Below are 22,879 nucleotides of genomic sequence, written 5' to 3'. Positions count from 1 at the left end.
TAAGTCGCTTCAACCGATCTTAAAAGTGTCAGCAACAGTTAATTGCTGTTAAAAAATATCGAGCGGCAGTTAAATTTCCATGATGTAGCGAATGAACAATTTTATAAGTGAGAAGAGTAATTCTCAAATCCTATTAGTGCGATGATGTGCATTGTGAAAATAATTATCACCCTTTTATCTAAAAAAATACTACTATACAAAAGGAGAAATTTTATTTTGACATCTTTAAAGTTGTAGGACAATGTATAATTCTACCAACACACTACTTTTTAATTTTTTTTTATTTATTTTCTGTCTTTTTCTTGATTTGCATGTGGGATAAAATACAGTTTAATTGCATACGGTGTGGTATTTGACAACTATTTTTGGTTGTGTAAATATCACAATTTCTACAAAAAGGACATTCATCAATGTCATTAAAATAGGAGACTTTTTGTTAACATGTGATCAAACTATACTAAAGCAAGATAAAGCGTTAGCAAGAAGGAAATGCGCACAAGGGTCAGGGCACATAATTGTCCAATGTGTTTTCAATTTTAAACATTGTGCATTCTTCTCTATGCTATTAGGATTGCTATCAATACACTTGATATCTACATCTTCACCATCCACGTCGTTTATTGTCTGACTTCACAAAAGGATAAATTTGAACGAAATTGGAGATTAAATTAAAACGTTAACATTCTTATGGAACAAATTAGAAGTGTACATGCACCCATGTGATCTTTTGGCTAGAGATTTATGCCTCAACCTTGGTGTCCTTTGAAGATTTTTCTTTTTAAAAGTGTTGCTATACAGTCTAAAATATTTTGATTTCCAACATTACCGTCAACGCGTCATGACAATCACAATTAATATCATTTAATAATGAACTTTGTGAGAAAGACAAACTCGAGAGATATTTTCTAGATTTGAGAACCAAATTAAAATATTTATATATTTTTTTTTTTGTTAATCCTCCAATTTTTAAGAAAAGTTAGTCCTAATAATTCAGAGTTCGACATAATAAGTAAAGTCTGGTCAATAATTGTATCAACCAGAAATTGAACTATAATTCACTCAAACGATTTGTCCTAGAGGGAGTTAATTGACCACTTGAGTTCAATTACTTGGTTAAAATATTCATATTCTAATCAAATTGAGAGCTCATTTTTGTGGTTTACTTATTTTTTTATCAAGTAAAATAAAACAAATCTCTAAGATTCTTTTTCAGTTTACAAGTGAAAAAAAGAAAAGAAAAGAAAAAACGCAAAAAGAAAATAGGAAAAAGAAAGGCTAACGCCTAAGAAAAGAGATGCACAAAACAAAGCATCAATAAGCAAAGAAGAAGACAAAACCAAATGGCCGCATCTAAGACCACCAAATTCTAAGAACTTCTAGCACCCAACTTGGCTAAACAATTAGCAATGAAGATGCCTTTCCGGAGAGTATGAATCAACTCAACGAACCAATCCCGACTCAATAATTTCTTAGTCAAACTAATCAACTTGTCAAACCTATAAAACACATTCAAGGGGTCACAAACCAACTGAATCACAAAGAGAGAATCTGAATAGCAAACAACACGACGATGACCAACTTGCCAATACAAATCCAAACCATGATATAGAGCAAGAATGCCAACAAAAATGTCAGAGATTTGTTCAAACTAGATTGAAATGTTCGTTTTTATCCATATTTCTTGGAAAACAAACTGATCTGCTAATGCATTGGCTAATCTTTGTTTCCCGTTAGTCGGTGATCTTCAGACTATATCTTGTCCCGTCTGGTTTCTTTGTAGTTTTTTTCCCGATGATATATTTAAAAGGTTAAAAAAAAAAAAAACTTTTTTTTTTTAAATAAAAAAGAAAAAGGCGTTGGGCTCTAGATGCAGAGAGAGAGAGAGAGACAGCAGAAGGAAAGGAGGAGAGTACAGAAGTAGTGAGCGAGCACTGAGCAGTTAGTAAAACCCCTCGGGCTCAGTCAGAGAGAGAGAGAGAGGGGCACACTGAACTCAACTCAACAACCAAAACGACGAACGACGACGCTTTCACTCTCCTCTCTGATTCTACAAATCAAACAAACAACGTTCGTTCTCTCACTCTCGTTGCGATTTGATTTGATTCCGAATTTCTGCATCATCACATCATTCCAAGTTGAATCTCGATTAATTAACTAGGTTTCGCATTCAACGTAGAAGAAGAAGAAGATGCAAGGTTTTACTCCAAATACCGATTTCTCCGAACTTCACTCTACCATGCGAGCCATCGAATTAGCTAGCAACTCCATTCAGGTTCGATTCCTCTTTGTTCTTATTAATATACCGTAATCGCAATGCTCAATATAATCATGTTATGTATTTGTTATTTTCAGATGCAAATCAATCCAGCAGCTTCTGAAGCTATTATATTGTCATTAGGCCAATCTTCTCAACCATATAAGACTTGTCAGTTCATTCTTGGTTAGTCACTCACACACTTTACATTCTTGACTTTCATTATGTTTAAATGGATCAATACTCAACCATCATATAGCACCATGCCGGGATCTATTGCTGTTTTTTTATCACTCTCTTTTGATCCAGGAGTTCTTTTTAATTTCCAAACCAGTTTCAAGGTTTATTTATAGGCTAGAATCTTGTTGTATAGGTGCTTTTGCATTTCACACCTGTCCTTTAAAAAAAGAATGAAGACTGCTAGCTAGTAGCTATACACTCTCTAACACTCAAGATACTTAAAATCAGACAAGGGAAGTAAAATCCTAAAACTTACGATTCTAAGATTGTGTAAAAAAAAACTCATACATATGCATACAAAATAACACAAGTAAGATATAGAGAAACTTAAAGCACACTTTAAATACTTGTATAAATTTAAATTCATAAGTATAAGAAAGTCCGTAAGCAAGTTCTTACAAACTCATAACTTAATAAATCATAAAACAAAACAAATGAGAGAAATTGGACAGTGACGGACAATAAAAAAGAAGAATGATGGAACAGACAAGGAAGGGCTGGACAGAAACAACCGTAGGGAACAAGAAGGTTGCATAAATTAATGTAGGGCAGAAAAAAGTCACACACTGTTTTTAAAATAAAAATAATTAATAGGCATTTTTTATTTTTATTTTTAACAAAAAACCCTATTTCCTAAACCCTAGCAGAAAATAGGTCTGCGCGCGTAAATGGGTCTTCTTCTGATCTGCTTGCTGAAAATAGGTTCTTTTCCTAACCCTAGCAGCCGCTGCACGACCACCACCCTTGCACACCACTCCAAACCAGAATCGCAAAAACTCCAGAAAGATTGCAGATCAAATGATTGGACGATTAACAACAGCGATTCTCCAAAAACTGATTTTGTGTATACTCTTCATCACTGAGGGCAAGCACATTCGCAAAATCGTATGATTGAAATCACGATTTTGACTACCATGAGTAACACTATTTATGATTGGGTAAAATTTATGTGGATCCCGCTAAATTTCGTGGATTTCATTCCCTATATAGTGGCACTCATCTCCAATGTGGTCGGACCCACTTGAATTTCTTTCAATCATGGATAAAGTGCTAGAAAGAGAGTATGTTGCTAGCTTATATAAAAAATAAGAATAGGGGCATCTTATTTGTTATTTGGTTTTGGAATAATCTATGTCTGTGATATTTATTCATTAGACTTTATTAGGTGGCCTCTTAAAGTTTGTGCATTACTCTGGTTTAGATCATGCTGATACTGTAATGATTTTGTTTATGCAGAAAATTCCTTGGTGGCAACTGCAAGATTTCAAGCTGCTGCAGCAATCAGAGAAGCTGCTATCAGAGAATGGGGTTTTCTTAATGCTGATGACAAAAGAAGCTTGATTAGGTCTGCTTAAACCTTTCAATCTACAAATTATGTTACCCTTTTTGATACATACATTTAAAACCTTTTAAATATATATGTTGCCCTTTTTGTTCCGAAAATATATATTGCAGTTTTTGTCTTTGCTATGCAATGCAACATGCTAGTTCTCCTGATAGTTATGTCCAAGCCAAAGTTTCTTCTGTGGCTGCTCAATTGATGAAAAGGGGCTGGTAAGTAGTGCATTCTGTTAATTGTTTTTTCAGTTCAGAAAATTGTCTGAATATTAACCGGCATTTACAACATTGTCTCATTTATAATAGAACATTGAACCATAGATTTTTTTTGCTATAATCTCTTAGAAAATGACGTGGGAGAGAGAATAGTGTTGAATGAAACTTGTTTGTATTTCTGTTTCTCAATACAATTATTCTGTTAAGGACCAAAACACATACACACAGTCACTGTTGGGACTACTGTGACAGACAGTTACCAAAAGTACCCAAAGTTATTGCCGAGTTAGGAATTTCACACGTCACAAGAAAAGAGCAACAGTTACATATATACATGCTATAGAACAAACACATACAAGAGTTTAATCCCATCACTTGAATCTGTGGCTTCTCAGTCATACTCCAGCAACACCAACCATTGTGCTAAGGCTCTCTTTTTCTGAAATTCTAAAATTTAATTGCTTTAAGTAAATATCTGTTGCTTTTAATAAATTATTATATAAACACTGTATTGTAAATATATGATACGGTTGCCTAATTATATGTCAATCAAATAAAATCAAAACTTTGTTTGCAAGTTGCAACAAGTAATCCCGAAACCCTAAAAATGTGTGTAGAGTAGGCTGAGGACATGAAATATTTAAAAAGCTCCAAGCGACTTAGAATTAGAATAGTCTGATCATGTCATCATTCTTCCCCAACTATTTTGACCTATAATATGTATTTTTTGAGATCATAATGAACAATAATGATTTTATTGAGAAACAATTAGAATGCTAAAAAAAAGATAGTTGAGGTCTAAATGGTTCATTCTTAATCTCTTTCTAATTGATCCCAGTCAATTTGTGAGTTGTGACCTTGTACAAAGTTTTGTACAAATCTCGTTCTTCACTGTTTTTTTGGTTGGTTGAGTTCCATGGGAAATATGCCTTGTACAAATCTTTGTAATTGAATATTTGCAAACTAAACGGGTATTGGCTAGTATTGGTTGTTTTACCTAGCAAAAAACAAGTGGTTAGGTCAATGAAATTCCTTAACTTTTTTAAGAGGAAATATAAGATTTTATCGTCACGGATATACTTTGCTTAAATTCTTTTTAGTATGAGAAGGTCAACCAGTTTTATTTTATAAAGAAGTTAAGCTACTTAGTTTTCTCCTAATATGTATAGTGTAGCACTTTTACTTGTTTATCAAAGAACTTTTGCTTTCCTTGAGATGTGTGTTTTTATAAGAGAGACCCGTATGTGCAAATGCAAAGTTACTTTACAAAAAATAGCACCTCCAATTTACAATATGGATGCTGCTTAAAATCAAATGCAGTAGGTACAAGAACCTCTGATATTTATGTTATCCTCTTTAGGGATTGGCTTTACTAGAATAACTATGAACAAGTTTGACCTAGTTAGATACAAAAAATAAATGATTTTGAGATATATCTTTTGTTGGACATGTTCTAATTGGAAACACATAATAGGAAAAGTTCTTTTATTTTTTTGGTATATATCATAGCAAGGCGATAATTTTAACCAAGAGTGAAAGATCGTTATGTTGTTGCATTTTAGTATTAGCTAAACTTTGAGGTTGTATATTCATCTTATAGTTGGTTTGCCAATTTTTTTTCTATATGTAGGCTTGAGGTAGTTGCTGCGGAGAAGGAAACACTCTTTTATCAGGTGCCCACATATTCTATGTCGTTAGTTTCTTTTGGCTATTTAATCTTTTTGCACGTATTCTTCTTCTTCTTTCCCCTTTTACTCATGTTTCTGGACTCAAAATGAAGAATATTTTCATAACGCTAATTATATGCATGAAATGTATCGGTGGGCTGTCCAAATCCCCCATAATTGATTAACTGGTGACTATACAGCTGGAGTAAATATGAGTGCGTAGGTTGTGTTTTCTCTTTGAACAGAAACTATTGGCTTGCAGCTCTGGCATGGGATATGAACATATGAAATCCATTATTCCTGTGCACTACTAAATTATTGAACAGTTTATAGTAATATATTTAAGAATGCATTAAGGCGTAATCTTTTATTTGTAATAGACAAGTCAAAGTTTACCTCATCTATTTTCCTACTTAAACCGACTCCCTACCCAACATGTAAAGTCTTCCCCAAATTCTAGAGGGAGAGTTATAGTTTAAAGAGAAATGATATTTGTACAACCATTTTGTGACAACTTCTGGACAACTCTCTCTCATACTCACTCACTTCCTTTTTCTCTCTATTGTTTTTGAACAATAAGAAGAGAGGAATCACATAATTTTCCGGAATGAAGTGAAACATGTTGATGAATTATTACCGGAAATAATGGTGATGTCTTGGAGGTGGAGTTTGAGTAGACTTTCTATGCAAACTTGCCTATATTATGAGTGGAGTTGGAATCCACAAGAGTGCGTGAGGAGGTAATGGTTTTAGCTTGCTTAGAGGTTGTTTGTGCGAAGCCAGGGTGTGCTCACTTCTGTTGGTGGCTGTTTGCTTTCAATTATGGGGTTTTGGTTTTTATATTGGTGTTAGTGGTGGGGCATTAGGCTTGTTTTGTGTTTGTGTGCTGGTGTTGAAGCCTGGGTATACCATGTTGGGTTTGGAAGTGACTTAGTGCCTTGGTACTTAGTATTAGTGCTTCTGTCCTTTTTGCATACTTTAGCATCATAACTAGCCTAGTGGTGATTGCATTTTATTGGACTTTTGTGGGTACTTGTCTAGTAGGTGTTTTATTTGTGCTTCGCCTATATACGGTGCATTTGTATTTTTCTTTTCGCTACCGCGAGTGGTACTGTTATTAGTACTGCTCGACGTGAATAATATTGGCCGATTCAAAAAAAAAAACGATAAGAGAGGAAAAAAAAGCTGTCCCAGAAGCTGTTACAAAATGGTTGTACAAATATCATCACTTTAAGGAATTAAATAAATTTTGATTTAAGTAATTCAGTTTTGTTTAACTCTTGGTGTAGCTGTTTATTCCTTACTTTGGGACCAAATTGATTATAGGGCAGTAAAAATTGGAGCAGGTGTACTTGAAGCTACTCATGTAATAGGATTGTCTTTGACATCTTCAAATATATTGCAGGTGAACCAGGCAATTTTGGGCATTCATGGAGTAGATGTGCAGTTTGCTGGAATCAAATTTCTCGAATCATTGGTATGTAATACTTCATTTTATTTTATAGAAATTGTGCCATTTCCTTTTATTGTGACAGCTGTAAAAGATACCAGCTTTATATATTTATTAAATATCTATAGGTATCTGAGTTTTCTCCTTCTACTTCAAGTGCTATGGGCCTTCCAAGGGAATTTCATGAGCAGTGTAGGAGATCCCTTGAGCGGGACTACCTGAAGGTCTTTCCATTTAGAATATTTATTCTACATTACAGTTTTCACTTTTTGCTCTTAGGTTAATTGAAATTTTATCATTTGAATATTCATTCTACATTGCAGTTTACACTTTTGTTGTTAAGTTAATTGGGGTTTTATTATTAAAAATGACAGTTATTTATGCTTGTAAAGTTGATTGCTGGGTTAGATTAATTGTTTTCCCTTTTTTCTTTGTATTATTATTACCTATATTCTAGACATTCTACCAATGGACCCAAGAAGCTGCTTCCAGTGTCACAAATAGGATTATTGAATCTGACTCTGTTGTACCTGAGGTTAAAGTTTGTACTGCTGCACTGGATCTCATGCTTCAAATCCTGAATTGGGATTTTCCTAGCAATACCAGTGACACAAAAATAAATGTCTTCTCTTCTGGAGTTGGGCAAGATGGGGATTCTCTTAGAAGGTCTGAATGTCACCTTGTTCAGGTAATCAATTGGTTTGCTTCTTAACAGTTTCCATGCGTTGGGCAAAACATCAGAATTACATTACAGTCGTTCCTAGAAAATCATGTTATGAGTCTCCCACTGATGGCTCAAAATTCTGTTCTTGATGCTTACATGCAGCCTGGTTCAGACTGGCGTGATGTGTTGATATTGAGTGGTCATGTTGGATGGCTTTTGAGTTTATATGTTGCATTGAGGCCGAAGTTCACATATGAAGGCTACTGGCTTGACTGCCCTATTGCAGTCTCTGCTCGAAAGCTAATTGTACAATTTTGCTCTCTGACAGGAACTGTATTTCTTTCTGGTATAACTGTTTCCTCCATCGTCTTTATGCTGACTGTATGTGTATTTTCTTAGAACTAGGATCTTCCAAGTTGATAAATATTATGCCTCATTCCGATGAGAGGGAGTTATTTTGATGGATGGATTTTATAGAGGTGTCCAGTAGTTTTACTGATAGTAAGATCATTGATAAAAATGTTGAATAAAACTTCTTAAGGTGAGGACTGTCCACCACTTGTAAACATATTTTTAGTGCATATCTCATCCAATGTAGGACACTTAGCACATCCCCCTCATGCCCAGGACTGGACATCAAGAGTGTGACCCAAGTGGCCCGATAGCGGGTGGCCCAGCAGATCTTAGATAAGCTCTGTTACCATCTCAGAGTCTGGGTTGAGCCTATTGGGAAAAATTCAAATCCCACATCGGATAGATAAGACTCTTGATAAGACTTTATAAAGAGGAGGCACTCCTCACCTTATGAGCCGATTTTGTAAGCATGAGTTAGGAAATTGGGGCCTAACCCAAAACCCTTATAAAACTGGTTTATAAGGTGATAAATGCCCGCCACTTATAAACATATTTTCAAGGCATATCTCATCAAATTTGGGACTTTTCACAAAACTAATTAGCCCATAAACAAACTTTATCATTCTTTTGAGATATCTTCTAGAAAGAATGGGAGGAGAATGTAGGGATCCGGCTAACCTTCTAGAAGTAGATAATGTTTTGATAGTATGAACACCTGTGACTACATTTTCAGTTCTTAACTAGATAACTAGTTGCTAAAACGACCCCTGTTCAGTTAGGGACTTTTATTTGAATTTCTCTGATTATTTGCTACCGTGTTTTAGATGATGGGAAAATGCATGAAAGGCATCTCCTGCAACTCCTTTCTGGGATACTAGAGTGGGTAGACCCTCCTGATGCTGTATCAAAAGCTATTGAAAATGGGAAAAGTGATAGGTTTGGAATGACCCACATACTTGTGCACATACCTGCCTCTACACAGTTCTATTTATTTACATCTGACCCTCAAATTGGTTCTGGTTTCATTCAGTGAGATGATTGATGGTTGCCGTGCAATATTGGCTATTGCAAATGTAACAACTCCTTATGTGTTTGACAATCTCTTAAAATCTATGAGGTATTTCAATTTTATTTTGATTTTTTTGTAGGCATTTCTTTGTTTATCATAATGATAGTTGAAATGAGTTAACATTTTGGTTGATGCTCCAGGGCTATTGGTACTCTTACCTTTTTGTCAATGTGGATGTCTGAAGTTATTAAAGTCCTCAATACAGAAGAGGAGACTTGGAGCTGGGAAGCTCGTGATATCTTACTGGATACATGGACTGCCCTTCTAATGGTATTAATTCAAATATAATTATATAAAATAATTTTCTCTCCGACTTCGTCATTACTCTGAACGATTTAAATTGTTCTTCAGCCGATAAATACCATAACTGTGAATGATTTGCTTCCATCGGAAGGGATAAAAGCTGCTGCCAATCTCTTTGGTTTCATTGTAGAATGCGAGCTAAGAAGTAAAGCCTATATATAGTGCTTTTTTATTTTCTTTTGTATTACTTGCTTTATTTTTCCTCACAGTTTTTTTTCTTCTTCTTTCTATTTAGTGGCCTCTGCATCAGCATTTAATGATGAGGGTGATTCAGATTATCTTCGTTCTTCAGTATCTGGTATGGAAATTTGACAAAGATTTATAAAATTGCATGCGCCATAATTCAGTTGTAATTTTTTGTTTTTGTCAATATTGGCTTTCCTGTTACTGGACTTTGTTAAGTTGTTGTACTAAAGTAATAATACAGACGTCGTCACAAAGCAGTTACAGTCTTACAGAGACAGCAGACTGAGTCCAATCTTGTATTGTGCCAAGGCTTGTTTGAGAACTCAATTTCAAGCTTAAATTGAAAGATTTTGCCTTGAAAATGATTTAGTGTTTTTTGTTAACACCTATGAAAAGTAAATTTGAAGTTATGATGTGCTTAAATTATTTATGTTATTTACCATAGTTTCCTACAGTACAATCTCATTTATTTCTTTCGTTTGTTCTATTTGAAAACAAATGATGTTTTCTACGCAGCCATGGACGAAAGGTTAAGCTCATATGCGCTTATTGCAAGAGCTTCTATTGATGTTACAATCCCTTTGCTCACATGTGTGTTTTCAGAGCGAGTCACACGCCTGAATCAGGTTGGTTTCATACTATGTTAGAGGATAATTTCTTGGATGAGAATTTCAAATAGGCCCTCTACAAATATACTTGTCTGGCTCCTCCCCTCTTCAGAAAGATTATTAATTTTCAGACCAAAATATTGCGATTAGCAATTGTTCAGACTGCGATAATTGGTATTGGTAATTGATTAAACTGCAAAACTGTGATCAGTGATTGCTCAGATTGCAAAAAATGTGATGTTAGTCGCAGGGTGGAAAGAAGCAGTATATGGAGGTAGGTAGGGATTGAGGAGGAGGTAATTAGCACCAGTTTACAGGAGGTAGGTAAAGAAGGTTGCTTGACAGAGTGACAATGGAAGGCTGCTTGACTGCATTCCATATATTGATATAAGGAATCCTCAAAAGTAATTAAGCAAGGAGCTCTCAACTCAGAAATATTACTATATTTCATTTTCATTCCAAGCACAATGTCCACAACATGAAACCGCGACCAGTCTCCAGCTCTTCAATTTTATCACCTCTCCTACTACACTACCGTATATAAAATCGACTCCACCTGTCATAACCCACCGAACTTATTCTAAGGAATCTAGTAACGAGACTCTAATTAGCAAGTAACTAACTAACTACAACCATATTCCTTGCCCTAGATTGTTGCTGTTAGAATGTAACTTTTTTACCATCTGTTTGCCAACAAAAGATAAATCAATCTTTCTAGGATTCCCTGCCTTAGAGCTGCTCTTACAAGGAAAAGGCGCCAGCTTTAAACATCGAGCAAACATTTTAATTCAGCTTTTAACATACTGTCCACTACCCATGTAATCATACAGAGTCATGGGTGTACAAGACCAAAGAATAATGCTTGGTACCTGCCAATTTTGTGAATGTTTGGTATCTACCAAGACTAGTTTGTAGATCCTGATAATGCAAAAAATGAGTTGGTTATTTGTTCTTTATTAATTAATTTATACCATGAATTTTTGTTGAGTTTTAACTTTTAACCACTGTTAAAAACAATGAGTCACACTAAGCACAATAATATATATCTCAAATGTTTACTCGAATTTTTCAATTCAACTTAATCTCATAGAATTTCTCATTATTTTCTTTGTCTGTTTGTGTTTTTGTATTATCTCATCTGTCTATCATAAATATTCTATGTTAAGTTACCAGAGCTATTACCATAGCTCAAATTATTCCCTTGATTTGTAGGGCAGAGGCATTATTGACTTGACTGAAACTATGGAAGAACTTTATTCATTGCTGCTCATAATTGGCCACGTAATTGCAGATGAAGGGGAGGGGGAAATGCCACTGGTATGTGGATGTAGTTTCTCCTTATTCTATGACACAGAAATGTTCTTTAGTAAACTACAAATCTTCTTTTTCTTTTTGAATGAAAGGAATCTTAATAGACAGAAAAAACTCCAGATTTCCTCAAACAATGTCAGCATGATACATAGAAAAGAGAATAGGAATGCGAGAAAAATTTTCTATTTAATAAACTGAATACTGAGGCTATGATCATCTCTATAACTACTGATACTTGCAAATTGCAATGGAAGATGTTCATCTACAGAAACGATAACTGTTAACTGAGGCTGTTGCTTATATCAAGAGATAGTTATAGTGACTGGAAGCTTTTGGATCCTATCTCAGTATTCTCAATTGTATAGAATAGTGCATCATCTTCTATTTTTCAACCTTTAACCCTTATTATTTTTCATATGTTGATGGAAATGTGTAATGCAAACATTAATTTAAGGCTATGTCATGTTTTATATTTAGGTTCCTAATGCCATACAAACTCATATAGAACAGTGCATCATCTTCTATTTTTCCACCTTTAACCCTTATTATTTTCACATGTTGATGGCAATGTGTAATGCAAACATTAATGCCTTTACAACAACAGCCAAGCCTTATCCCCCTAAGTGGGGTTGGCTACATGGATCAAATTACGCCATAATGTTCTATGATAAACCACATTTGGATCCAACTCATTAACCTATATTATTTTTCACATGTTTGCTCTATGACATGGAGCAAACATTAATACCTTTAACCCTTATTATTTTTCACATGTTGAAGACGATGTGTAATGCAAGCATTAATTTAAGGTTGTCATGTGTGATATTTAGGTTCCTAATGCCATACAAACTCAATTTGTTGTTAATTCTGTGGAAGCAGATAAACATCCTGTTATTTTACTTTCCAGGTACAGTACTTCTCTTCTCTTTTCTGGAATTTGTTGTTTGTACCGAGTTCCTGCTAAGATTTTCTGTAAATTATGTTTGTGAACCTCGTTCAGATATTAGCATTTTTTTGCTTTGGCTCTGTTAAAATTCTAGTTGATAGTACCTTTTACGAATTGTTGATTTATCATCTACTTCTCATCTTACATTTGATCTTTTCCTTTTTAGTCACTTCTTCCTTTTGGTCCATATTGCCTTTCGAAACCACAGTTGAATGAACAGCCCCCATATCTGTTTTTGTAAATTTTACTTTACCTACTCTGGTTGATAAGTACATCAATTAGCATGTGGTAAAATGAGTTTACTGTCCCTTTACTGAACTAATGTTCTCTGTTGTTGAAATTTATGTATAGTTCTGTTATTCTGGGCCTCCTTGCTTATGGGGAATGTAGGTGTATATCTCTATATTTACACCCAAGCATGTGCACACTGTAGCATTGTGTTTTTATGAATGGGGATCGATTGACATTTGTGCAAAAATTGGAAGACTTGCCTGTCATGTTTTTCTTACCAGCTTTTAGGAAACTTGGAGTAAACAGTTGGTATTACTTACGGAAACTAAATCAACCATAATAAAGAGACAATAATCAACAATATTTTCTTTTGTCCAAAAGTAAATTTTTAAGGCCCTCGACAGTAAATTTTATAAAATTTAATGTAATGAGCATGTTTTTGCAGGGTTCAAATATTTAATGCTCCCTGCTCCGTTCCTTTTTAGGTGTCGTTTTTAGGTTATTTAAACACACCAAGAAAAACAGTTAATTGTTACTTTTTATTGAATTGTTTATTTGTTTCCTATGATACCTTCAACTATATATTATCTTATTCCACTAATTTCCCCCTTTGCAGTAAATAGTTAAAGGTATTGTTGAGAAAACAATAATTAATGTTACATTGAACTTTGAAAACGATAAACGTATAGGAATATAATATAAGTTTTCTACATAAGCGACACTTGAAAAGGAATAGAGGGGTAGATTTTGTGAGAATGATATCCTCTACAAAGTTAAATTTGCAATAGTTATTTTGACCCACTCCTGTCTCCACTTGGTCTGTCTATTTGTGTGTGTATGCATGTGTCTGTAGTCAGTTATTTTTTTATCTTGTTATTTCTGAATTAATGAACTGCTAAGGTATGGGTACTTCCTTGGATTTTTAAGAATGGAATCTTAAAATCAAGATAACACTTGGATACATTTCATTATTGCATTTGATATAATAATTGATCCAATTGAAGTAAAGCCATAATATCTCGCTTCTTATTAATTAATGCAGCACAATCATAAAATTTGCTGAGCAGTGCCTAAATCCAGAAATGAGAGCATCAGTTTTTAGTCCCCGGCTTATGGAGGTAATGTATTTTTTTTTTATTCATTTATCTTAGTAGTAGTAGAACTTTATTATACTATACCCATGTACAGAACTTCCATGTACAGAACTTTATTATACTATACCCATGATCTAGTGCACCATTTTTTCTACAATAACTATTTTCTTTTATTTAAACAATTGCACTTTTTTAAAAACTACACCGAAATTAATCTTGGTTGCGTATGACATTATATATGCCTTTTCCGACAAGGTACTGCTTTACCTTATCACTCTTCTAAATTTATGTTCTATGCAGTCAATTATATGGTTCCTTGCAAGGTGGTCTAGCACATATCTAATGTCTTCCGATGGGATTGGAGAGAAAATATTAGATTCAGGTCATCATTATGAGCATAGTTCAAAAAAGGTGTTGCTTAGTTTCTTTGGAGAGCATAACCAAGGGAGAGTTATTCTTGATATTATTGTTCGTATATCTTTGATCACACTTACATCATATCCAGGGGAAAAGGATTTGCAGGTTTGTGTTTTAAACTCCTATCATTTTCATTATTTTGGATGTTCTCGTTTAAATCAAGTATTTGACATAGTTGTTACCTGGTCCATCTGTATTTACTAATGTAAAGTATACACTCAAACTCAGATGTTTGCAGTTACAGTCCTCACATGCTTATGTATTTGAAATTGTCAATATAAATATATTACGTAAACATATATCATAGGTGTTGTGAATAGTGATGATCAATCTGATCCTACACACTCTAGATGATCTATTTTTAGATTATCAATTTCTAATCCTCATGGGAGATTATCATTCCATGATCAAAAAAAGAAAAAGTCTAGTATATTTTTCCATCCAAAATTTGGTATAGGCCATGTGATTTATATTAAGATCACAAGTCATGGAAATTTTGGGAGGACTGAAGGGATGTTTAAGAAAACAGACTAGAACATTTTCATGTGATTTATAGTATCCATAATTTGATGAGGCTTTTAAACTTTGTGGTTGGGCCTAGCACAACCTCACAAAACTGGCTTGTGAGGTGAGGATTGCCCCAACTTATACACACACGTTCATGTCATCTTTTATCCGATGTGGGACTCTTTAACACACACCTTCACGCCCAACACTGTTGAGCTTAGTGCGTAGATATAAATGGTGGGTGGCCCGATAGCGGAAACCTGATAGCAGGTGCCCAATGGATCTTGGAAAAGGCTCTGTACCACCTTAAACTTTGTGGTTGGGCGTAACGCAACCCCACAAAACTGGGTTGTGAGGTGATGATTGCCCCAACTTATAAACACATGTTCATGTCATCTTTTATCCGATGTGGGACTCTTTAACATAGACTAAACACATGTACATTTAGTTATTTCTAATTTGGAAATGTTGTTGTGGGAAATACTGGAATAAATAGAAAACCCCCTGATTCCATGGTTGTTCTTAATTTAATATTTGCTGCGTGGTTGTTCTTTTTTTCCAGGGCCTCACATGTTATATGTTACTTCATTCACTGGTGCAACAAAGGCATATATGTGTTCAACTTGTTGCCCTGGTGAGTTAGTACTTGTACTTTTATATTGACAAAACATCAAAATCTGCAACTTTATCTGGATGCAAACTTAAGAATCTGTATATATTTTGAAATGATATAATTTTTTTGTTAATGCGCAATTCAAGTTTAGTAGGTAGCTGCTTGCATATGAAGGTTAAAAGGTGAAGAGGGAAACTCTGAAAAAATTATTGTCTTGTAAATTATAGGGACTGTTTCAAATATATAAGCTCTATCTCTCTCCTAATTAAAGAGTTACAAGGAAATTACAACAACAACAACAACTACCAATCCTTATCCCACTAAGTGGGGTCAGTTAAATGGATCAAATTAAGCCATAATGTTCTATCATAAACCATATTTGGATCCAGCTCATTAATCCCTAAATCTTTTCTAATAGTTTTTCTTATAGTTTTTCTAGTTCTTCCTTTGCCTCTAGTGATCGGACTATCCTCCATCTGATCTACTCTCCTTACCTTAGTACAGAATTTACAGGTCTTCTATCTACATGCCCAAACCACCCAAGCCTATTTTCCACCATATTTTCTACTACAGGCGCCACCCCAACTCTCTCTCTAATGTTGTCACTTGTGATCCTATCCCGTCTAGTCTCACCACACATCCAACACAACATCCTTATCTCCCCTACGCTTATTTTATTCTCGTGTTGGTTCTTAACCACCCAACACTCCATTCCATTCAACATAGCCGGTCTTACAGTTGTCCGATAAAATTTTCCCTTAGTTACAAGGAAATTAAAACTGTATAAACATAAATCCTAGTTAATTAATGGTTTGTTAGTGAGTTCCTCAAGGGAAATGGTTTAGAGGCATTTGATGCACTTCATTAAATGCCTCTAAGTTCAATATAGCAAATGCTTCTTTCATTGCATACTTTCTGCTTTTGTTCCATTACTTTCATGTATCCAGGACACCTTCAGTAACCTTTCACATTTTACGCTAGTGATTGCTTAAACAAAAGTAATATTATTGGAGCATCACTGTCTTGAATTTCTGATTGCTTATGCAGAATTCATGGCATGAACTGGCGAATGCATTTTCTACTGAAAAGACTTTATTCTTGTTGGACATTTCTCATATCGACTTCCACTACTAGCTACTTTGTTGCTGTCAGCTATTGCCTAAATGCCATTGGTTTTATGCTTCAGAGATCTCTTGCACAAACACTTGTTCGATCAGCTTCAGGTGTGAGAAATTCTGAAGAGTCGAGTCAGTGAGTATTTATCTCAATTTTCTTATTCTATAGTTTCAAAAATTTCACGACACCGTGTAAAATTTAGTCTGTTTGTATATAAGGTATGTAAGGAATCTCATGGGTCATATTGCAACATATATAGTGGAGATGTCTAGCAAGAGTAATCTTAAAAACATTGCCCAACAACCAGATATCCTCCTGTCGGTGAGGACACAAACAATTATTTTTTTCTCATGTTTATATAAAAATAGCTCCTCAATGTCATCATTGATATCCTTTAGGTCAGCTGCATGTTAGAACGGCTACGTGGAGCTGCAAGTGCTTCTGAACCTCGAACACAGAAGGCTATATATGAGCTGGGGTTCTCTGTAATGAATCCCATACTAGTTTTGCTTGAAGTATATAAACATGAGGTAACATTCACATTTTCTTGTATTAATTTGTTTAGTATTGATTATTAATAAAATAATTAATTAGTATTAATAAAATAACAAAATTCAATACTTATATCGAAACAACATTATCTAGTTATATATATATATATATATATATATATATATCCTTGATGCTCTTGTTACACAAGTGTGATTTCCAGGACTATCTTATACTTTTGGTGAACATTTTCATATTATCCTTATAATATGTCCCTTTTCTAGGTTTATTATAATTTTTATTTCTTTTCATTTTATCTTCAATTAGACATGCGTGTCTAAACTTGCTATTTTGTACTTGAATGTTACTATTGCTTAGTCTGCAGTTGTCTACCTGCTACTAAAATTTGTAGTCGATTGGGTTGATGGACAAATTACATACTTGGAGGCCCAAGAAACTGCTGCCGTTGTTAATTTCTGCATGCGTTTGCTTCAGCTGTATTCATCTCACAATATTGGCAAGGTAAGTTTCTTTTATCACTTATGCTGTTTTATGTGGGAAAATACTTCAGCTTGGGAGGAACATTGTGACTAGTTGAAGATATACTCTTTTGAATGTTGCTCTGAATGGCATTATTGCCTTAGACATGGCTAGAACTTTTGTTATGGTACTTCAAAAATTGTAGAGACTTACTTTTCGCTTCCATGTTCTAAGTTTGTTTGGGCGCATTCAGTTGCTATCATAAAATTGATTTAAATAGAATAATTCCTGTATGAATAGGTTTTTAGCTCCGTCTCTTTTAGAAGTTTTTTTTTTTAATGTATTTAGGGATTTTTATTGTTTGGGGTAAATAAGGATTTATAGGTTGTATCCTCAAGCTACCTCTTCAACTTGGAATTTAATCCCTTTTAAAGATTTCAAATTGTACTAATGATGTTTCAATCTGGTTGAACCAATTTACTAATCTTGTGAGATTAGATTGACAACAAAGACAATCTTTAGAATCATATTACCTGCAGTATTAGTAGTCAATGATTACGCTTTTGTCTGTTAGTTATATATTACGAGATACAAAGAACCATGTTTATTTTCAGTCCTTTATTTTTGCTTTAGTTTTCTTTTTAATCTGTATAATCCAATAAGATAATCGTTTTCGTTATGTCATGTGAAACCAATATGATATTGTTATCAATATTTGTAAAGAAAACCCACAGTCATTGCTAATTTGCTTTTACTTTTTCTTTATTTTAAACAAAGATCCATCAAGTCCCTTTTTGCTCTCTTTCAGATATCGCTAAGTCTTTCAAGCAGCTTACTTAGTGAGGCACAAACAGACAAGTATAAAGATTTGCGTGCGCTTCTTCAACTTCTTTCAAGTCTTTGTTCTAAAGACATGGTAAGGTTTTCTTTCTGTAAATTTCAGATTGGCAATTGGAAAGAGATCTACCTTTACCTCATGCTACTTAAAATAGGACCAACTTAACTGAAAATAACTGATTTGGCAGATTGATTTCTCGTCAGATTCAATTGAGGCCCAAGGCACTAACATATCTCAGGTGGTATCATTATTACATTTTGCTGTTTCATGTAACGTTAGATAATGAATCTCTAAAGCATTGATCTTGTAGGTGGTTTACTTTGGACTTCACATAGTCACACCGCTGATTTCGATGGACCTTTTGAAATATCCCAAACTTTGTCATGATGTAAGATATTGATGTACAATGTAGAAGGAATACTGAATTCATTGTTTTCCCAAAGCTGATACCATATGATTTATTGCAGTATTTTTCTCTCTTGTCACATTTGTTGGAGGTTTATCCAGAAACATTTGCACAACTAAATAGTGAAGCCTTTAATCATATACTCGGAACTCTTGATTTTGGTCTCCACCATCAGGTCATAATATATTTGTAGATGTGGCTTTTATTCTTTTAATAATCGACATTGTTTGATGATGGGTTTAACCATGTTTCTGGTTCTGAAAATATGGCATTTTTCAGTCCCTACATATAACAAAAATAATGTTTTCAATCCTTAAAAGCAATTCTTGGTGAGGGACTAGAGACATTATTTTTGTTGTTGTTAAATTTAGACTAAAATCAGACAAATTGAAATGGGGATTATTTCATAAAGCATTATATGTTTTCAAAAACCAAAAGTGTACTGTTTAAGTCTATGTAATGAGACACAGTAAGAGGCTACAAAGATTGACATTGAGAAACTTCTAAGTGTCGAGAATTTTCACTAATTTATCGTTCTCTTCAAATGGCCTTAATAAATTTCTTATTTTGAAAAAGAGAAAAAGTAGAAAATTTCTTCATTACATTCTATACTTCTGAAGTCTAAATAGTTATTTCCTTAGTGATTGTTGCAGGATGTAGATGTGGTTAGTAAGTGTCTCAGAGCTCTGCAAGCTCTTGCTTCTTACCACTACAAAGAGACTGGTAATGGTAATATTGGCTTGGGTGCGCATGCAATGGGTCTTAAGGATTCAAGTGGGGAGGTTCAGGAAGGTCTTTTGAGCCGCTTTCTTCGTTCATTGCTGCAGTTACTCTTTTTTGAGGATTACAGGTGAGAATGCAAATGAATTTCTTTTTCTTTCTGTATTCTTACTTTTACCCATTCCTGCCATCGTTTGGGCCTGCCAATGATGTTATCTCTGTTTAGGGTTGGAATTTAGTTTATGTAAATCAAATATTGTTACATAAAGTACATCCACATACTTATCAGTACTTCATATGAATTCATAATATATGCCGGATGATTTAGAGTTGCGAACCAGTTAGTGCCTTCTTTTCTAGTTTAAATCTCAAAGTAGGTAATATATCATGAGTCAATACTACTGCAAAACCACATTGTAACTAATAGTATTGCCTTGTTACAGTTCTGATCTAATCAGTGTTGCAGCAGATGCTCTCCTTCCCCTAATCCTTTGTGAAAAAGGCCTGTATCAGGTATGTTGCTCTAACATGGATTTGGTAAAAATTCCAAACTGTAAATAACTTTTTAGTCCATTTAACATACACCTTTTTCAGTATACTCCCTTACAAAAAAAATTACTGTTAGTATTAGTCCCAGAAACATAGGCAAATTGCTTTTTTTTCCTTGTTTTTTTGGTTTTAGTCCCTATAATATTTTTTTCCTATAACCATTTTGGAATCAGAGGTGCCTATGGGACAGGTTGTGACAAATCATTATGATATTTTTGTTCATATTTACTCCTAAATTCTGGTCGGGGCTAATCTTTAAAATCAGATCCAACCCTGGACCTGAAAAAACTCAGATCCCAAGCCTTTTAAGAATTACTTTGGCCGTTGAATCTAGCTCAAGATGGGATGATTGTCTAAGCCATATCACAAATCAACGATAGCTCTGAATAATCAACACACATGGCAGGGAATAATATTAATATGGACAAATATTGTAGGGACTAAACCAAAATAAGGACTATTCAAACTGACAAGTTTTTTATCTCTAGAATGTGAAACCAAAGTATATATATATATTATTGAGATAAAAGAGTTATTTAAGCCAAAATTTGATGACGAATATGCAAGTAACTTTTCCTATCAGGGTTTTACTTCTAGGTTTTTGCTCGATTTCCATCTAAATCCCTTTAAAATCAATGTGGATTCCTCATTGTTCTGTTTTAGCAACTACACTTTCAAGTTAATAAGTTTTTTGCGGCTGCACTTAACCAAAATGGAGCACCGATTGGAATCAACATTAATCCTATTATTGTCGGTTACCCTGCCTGGACTTGCATTTTTTAAAGTTTGTAAATAATACCTATTCACTATGCACTATTCTAACACACACCCATGTCTTCCTACTATGATTTTTACTCCATTTATTGAATGATTCCATAGAGGTCCTTTTTCTTTACAGAGATTGGGCAATGAATTGATAGAGAGACAAGCAAATCCAAATCTCAGATCAAGGCTGGTAAATGCGTTGCAGTCCCTTACTAGTGCAAATCAGCTTTCTTTCTCCCTTGATCGAATAAATTACCAAAGATTTAGGAAAAATCTGAATAACTTCCTTGTTGAAGTTCGCGGGTTTTTAAAGACCGTGTGAATAATTATGTGACTTATATTGTATAAAGCTTCGAAAGAAGAGCTGACCTCACTACTTGAACCAGCCGCTGGAGAAGAAATAGAGGCAAGCAAAATTTTTTGGCATTACAGAAAACGTTCCAACGCTATGCTGGGCCTTCTTGGATTGACAAATCACTAAGGTTGTATGCAAAAGCTTTTCATTGGTTAGTCATGACTTGAGAAAAGCATAAAACCTATCTGAAGATCCAAGGAGCAATTTAGTGACAGTGGTTGTCAAGTAAAATTCTTTTCTTCAAACTGCATTTTGGGCAGATGTATATTTTCCTTAGTTTGAAAAGAGTGTATGTTTCATATTTATGCTCTATTGCGCAAGCGGACAATCTGTTAAGAGATATTGTACCATTTCTAAGCTTGTGCAGACTTAAGGTTATAGGAAACTTGATTCTTGACAGTATCAGAATGCTAAATGAGTTATTTTATCCATTTTTTTCCTTCCAATTACGGTTGTAATATCAATATATGCCTGCATCTTATTTTGGATGCCTCTCCCTCTTATGTTAAGAAGCTCTTCACACATCAATGTGTATGTGTATTATATTAACTTTGATATGTGGTGTATAAATTTATGCTGAGTTTTTGTACCAAAAAAAAAAACATTATGCTGAGTTCTTGGTTTGATTGACTGGAAAAGGTCATTATCCTTTCATAATTTGTCACGACATACATTTTGCACACATTGTTATGCTTAGATCAAAATTGGATAGGGATGGCCCCTCAATGCAAATAAATCTGAAACTAGCAGGTGTATACAATTGGTCGAATAATTCCTATGGAATTACGGTCTCAAAGGGGCAGTTTTCAGTTTTCACAAGGGATCATCCACAAGCATCTCTTATCTGACAAGAGAAATGGAAATCGACGCAAGTCAAATTTTCAATGCGTGTGTGTATCTATTAAATGTTGATTGAAGATCTTATCAACGATTTGTAAAGTTCCAAATTACAAAATACAAATATGGCTCAATTATCAAGGCGGTAATAGCTCTGCCGACATGCAGCAGTACAACAAATGTAGAGTAGAAGGAAACCGTTCGTCCTTCCTTACATTGCATTGATTTGCATTTGAAAGGTTGACCGTCGATTGCGGGCTGCTTGTACGATATACTATACATACGTCATTTCATATCATTTGATCTATTCTAGTTCTAGACCTCATGCGAGTGTGTCCAAAGACTATTTATTTGGTCTTGTGACTCTGGAAAAATATCTCGATATTTTATTTAAGTCTCCAACTTCCAAATCATCATCTAATCATATATAGGTGACCATTTGTTCTGGCTATACACCATTTGCCACAAAAGAGACTAACTAACTTAACAATATAAGCGCATCCTTTTCTTAATAATTAACGAATTAAAAAATGCGATATTCAAATTATAATAGTAACATGTGCAATATGCACGATTGGTATAGGTCAGGGTGCAGACGATATTTATAGATTATATATGCTTTTTTTGGGATAGATTATATATGATTTTTTTTTTTTAGAGATAGATTATATGATTCTTATAAATTAAAATCCATAAACATACGAATTTAATGTTTGTTTTATCATTTAGTTAAGAAAAATGCTAACATGTATCCTTATGCTACATGTTAAGATACCAAATATAAAACTTAAGCACGAGAAATTGTGTCAATTTATTTCACAAAAATTGGAATTTAATTTTTTTTCCCAATAAATAC

The 22,879-nt window shown here is 34.2% G+C and overlaps 1 protein-coding gene across 2 annotated transcripts; it reads left to right on the top strand.

Annotated features, from left to right (window-relative positions):
* The first annotated feature begins 1,303 nt into the window (after positions 1-1,303).
* LOC146911568 (exportin-4 protein) lies at positions 1,304-21,689 on the top strand. 2 transcript variants are annotated; one of them, XM_085730215.1, is made up of 33 exons: positions 1,876-2,067; positions 2,159-2,272; positions 2,353-2,440; positions 3,731-3,839; positions 3,950-4,048; positions 5,679-5,721; positions 7,121-7,192; positions 7,294-7,389; positions 7,623-7,853; positions 7,992-8,175; positions 9,008-9,119; positions 9,214-9,300; positions 9,393-9,522; positions 9,604-9,700; positions 9,791-9,853; positions 10,258-10,367; positions 11,562-11,666; positions 12,491-12,567; positions 13,880-13,955; positions 14,232-14,453; positions 15,418-15,489; positions 16,516-16,584; positions 16,652-16,719; positions 16,803-16,905; positions 16,983-17,114; positions 17,452-17,595; positions 18,362-18,469; positions 18,579-18,629; positions 18,702-18,779; positions 18,859-18,972; positions 19,451-19,647; positions 19,961-20,030; positions 20,965-21,689. In XM_085730215.1, the coding sequence occupies exons 2-33, from the start codon at positions 2,189-2,191 to the stop codon at positions 21,151-21,153; spliced, it is 3,480 nt and encodes a 1,159-aa protein (XP_085586341.1). In that variant the 5' UTR covers positions 1,876-2,067; positions 2,159-2,188; the 3' UTR covers positions 21,154-21,689. The 2 variants fall into 2 exon arrangements, with proteins under 2 accessions (XP_085586340.1, XP_085586341.1); XM_085730214.1 differs by having other exon boundaries at positions 1,304-2,272.
* The last annotated feature ends 1,190 nt before the right edge of the window (positions 21,690-22,879 follow it).

The sequence above is a fragment of the Medicago sativa genome, chromosome 7 (assembly GCF_051527215.1).
Source record: "Medicago sativa cultivar Bolivia chromosome 7, Bolivia_mono, whole genome shotgun sequence".
NCBI lineage: Eukaryota > Viridiplantae > Streptophyta > Magnoliopsida > Fabales > Fabaceae > Medicago > Medicago sativa.
Note: the sequence above shows the minus strand (reverse complement) of the source record. Positions and strands in the feature narration are given on the sequence as shown.